Source organism: Bactrocera neohumeralis, chromosome 2 (assembly GCF_024586455.1).
Source record: "Bactrocera neohumeralis isolate Rockhampton chromosome 2, APGP_CSIRO_Bneo_wtdbg2-racon-allhic-juicebox.fasta_v2, whole genome shotgun sequence".
Taxonomy (NCBI): domain Eukaryota; kingdom Metazoa; phylum Arthropoda; class Insecta; order Diptera; family Tephritidae; genus Bactrocera; species Bactrocera neohumeralis.
In genome coordinates, this window is record NC_065919.1 from 88,419,063 (window position 1) to 88,421,526 (window position 2,464).

The window sequence follows — 2,464 nt, forward strand, 5'->3', positions numbered from 1 at the left end:
CGCGGTGTTTGGTATTTTCCTCCACTCCCTCACCTCTTACACTAATTGCTAATAAATGCCAGTTTTAAATTACGAGCGACCTGAAGAAGCTTAATCGCATATTTGGGAGATAAACTACTAGCGAACACGAAAAAAAAAGTCTCGATTCCATTTCCTATAATTGCCTGTTTAGTTCTAATTACTTTTGGGGAGCGATTGGCCCACACAAATAACAAAGCTTAACTTGGTGAGAAGCTTGTGTTGGAAATCGCCTATTTTTCTTGAGTCAAATATTACACTCTTTTACAACACTGCACTTCAAATCTTTCAGTTTCACCTCTCCCCTTCAAAAGACCACAATTTCGCAAATTTTTGCAATGTTTATTGATCAATTTATTTTTACCGTTTAGTTACGTACATTCACTCTAAAATTAATATCTTTTACAATTTCGTTAGTTTTGAAAATCATATGTCTTTTTCTCCTCATCTTGGACTTAACGCACCACTTTAATGTCGACGGTGAAGCAGCAAAGTTGTCCGGTGGGCGCTTTCAGAGTCCATTTGATGGTGTAGGGACTAATGGGGAATTTACTTTCGATCGGCACATCCATGGTGTATGTTTGGCGTTGGTTGGCGACCGTGGGACACGGTGTGTACTTGCATGCCTGCTTGTCCATGGTGATCAGCGGTAGATCTAGTGTAGCGCTCTTTTGCCAGGCCAGACCGGCTTCCAACGTCTCCGCAGCGAAATTGGTCGTGAAGTCGAAGGACATAGTGGCCGGACGGCGGCGACGTATATGGCATGCCAAATGCTCGCTAGCCTGTGGGCAAGGATCGATGCGTACCTCGTGTATGGTGCAGGCGTCGACATCACCGCACGGCTTAAAATCTACAATATCGGCGACGGCAAGCGAGATCGCTGCTAAAACTATGCAGACCTTTAAAAGCGACATTGATACGCACTTTCCTCCAATGCTATTCACTTCAAAATGCTGCACGAAACTGGACAGTTTCGAACGTTTCAAAAGGCAATTAATAGGTCTCACTAAGCGCGAGTGGGAGCCCGCTGATGGATTTGACCGATTGGCAAGTGATAAGAGAGAGTTTTGTGTAGACTTCGCTGCGCTCAAAGCCTGCAACGGCATGAGACAGTGTGACCTCTGACTGTGCTCAACTGATAAGCGGCGAGTTTTTAGCTTCGCTGTGGGACTAACACTCTGTGTCTATGCGCGAATATATTGATTCTATGAGTAAGGCATTGAGACAAAGAAAAATCTAGTGGCAGCGTTATCAGCTCATCTCTTATATACTTTGTTTGCTTATCAGGTTATTTAGTGCAAATAATTACAGCCGCCATCAGTTTTCAATTTATTTGTTTTTTACCAGGAAGTATTCGATATTTTACAGCGTTGATAAGTTTTCTAATTTTTGTCTTATTTACGAGTAGAGAATCGTTAGATAATCATTAATAAAACTAGCTGCATTTCGTCCCTGCCTTCAGCTGCCGGACAAACTAGTCAGGTGAACTAAAGAGGTAACGGAATGAAATTTGAATTTTAGTTTCAGGAAGAATGGAAAATGTTCCAATGAATTTTCTGTACGGTTATGTTATGCTCTACAAGAATTCGGTATGCCAAAACTTGTATCCTAAACCGTTTGAAAGTTTCGGAATTTTGAAGACAAACCGATTTTACGTGTTATTTATAAAGGGTTTTTCAATTTAAGAGCGCCAAAAAGTTTTTTTAAATGAAACAAAAACGGTTTTAGAGAGCAATGAAATTATTTATTATTATTCGATGCCATTATGTATGAAACTCGATCACTTTTGCATGGCCACCACGAGGACGCTTGCAGAAGCCCGGACGCTGAACCCTACCTTCAACGGTTTTCAAGCATAAATCGGCCGTTACCTTTGCTATTTCACGTTCGACATTCGTGCGAAGTTCATCAATCGTCGCTGGTTTGTTAGCATAGATCATAGACTTGACGAAGCTCTACAGGAAATAGTCCAACGGCGTTAAATCGGCACGACCGAGGCGGCCAATTGACTGGGCCATTTCGTGAGATAACACGTTCACCAAACTTGGTTTACAATAAATCGTTTGTGACATTCGCTGTGTGGCTTGTGGCGCCCTCCTTTTGGAACCACATATTGTCCAAGTCCATATCATTCAATTCGGGCCAAAAATATTCGGTTATCATTGAGCGGTAGCGATTCCCATTCACAATAACGTGTCGGTCTTGATCATCACGGAAGAAGTACCACCCAATATTCCCGGCGGCCTATAAGCCTCATCAAATCGTCAACCATTTGGGGATGCATTGGTGACTCATTGAGTACATGTGCAATGCTGCCTCACCAATAATGCATATTTTGCTTGTTGACGAATCCATTCAGCCAGAAATGAGCCTCATCGCTGAAGATGATTTTTCGATGAAAATCCGGATCATTTCAAGTTGTTTCTCTGCCCAATTCACGAACATA

The 2,464-nt window shown here is 42.1% G+C and overlaps 1 protein-coding gene across 1 annotated transcript; it reads right to left on the reverse strand.

The window, feature by feature from the left end:
• Window positions 1-339: 339 nt before the first annotated feature.
• On the reverse strand, window positions 340-1,139 carry LOC126762044 (MD-2-related lipid-recognition protein-like). The gene has a single exon (XM_050478528.1). It carries the CDS (start codon window positions 1,122-1,124, stop codon window positions 474-476), a length of 651 nt encoding a protein of 216 aa, XP_050334485.1. The 5' UTR covers window positions 1,125-1,139; the 3' UTR covers window positions 340-473.
• Window positions 1,140-2,464: the final 1,325 nt, after the last annotated feature.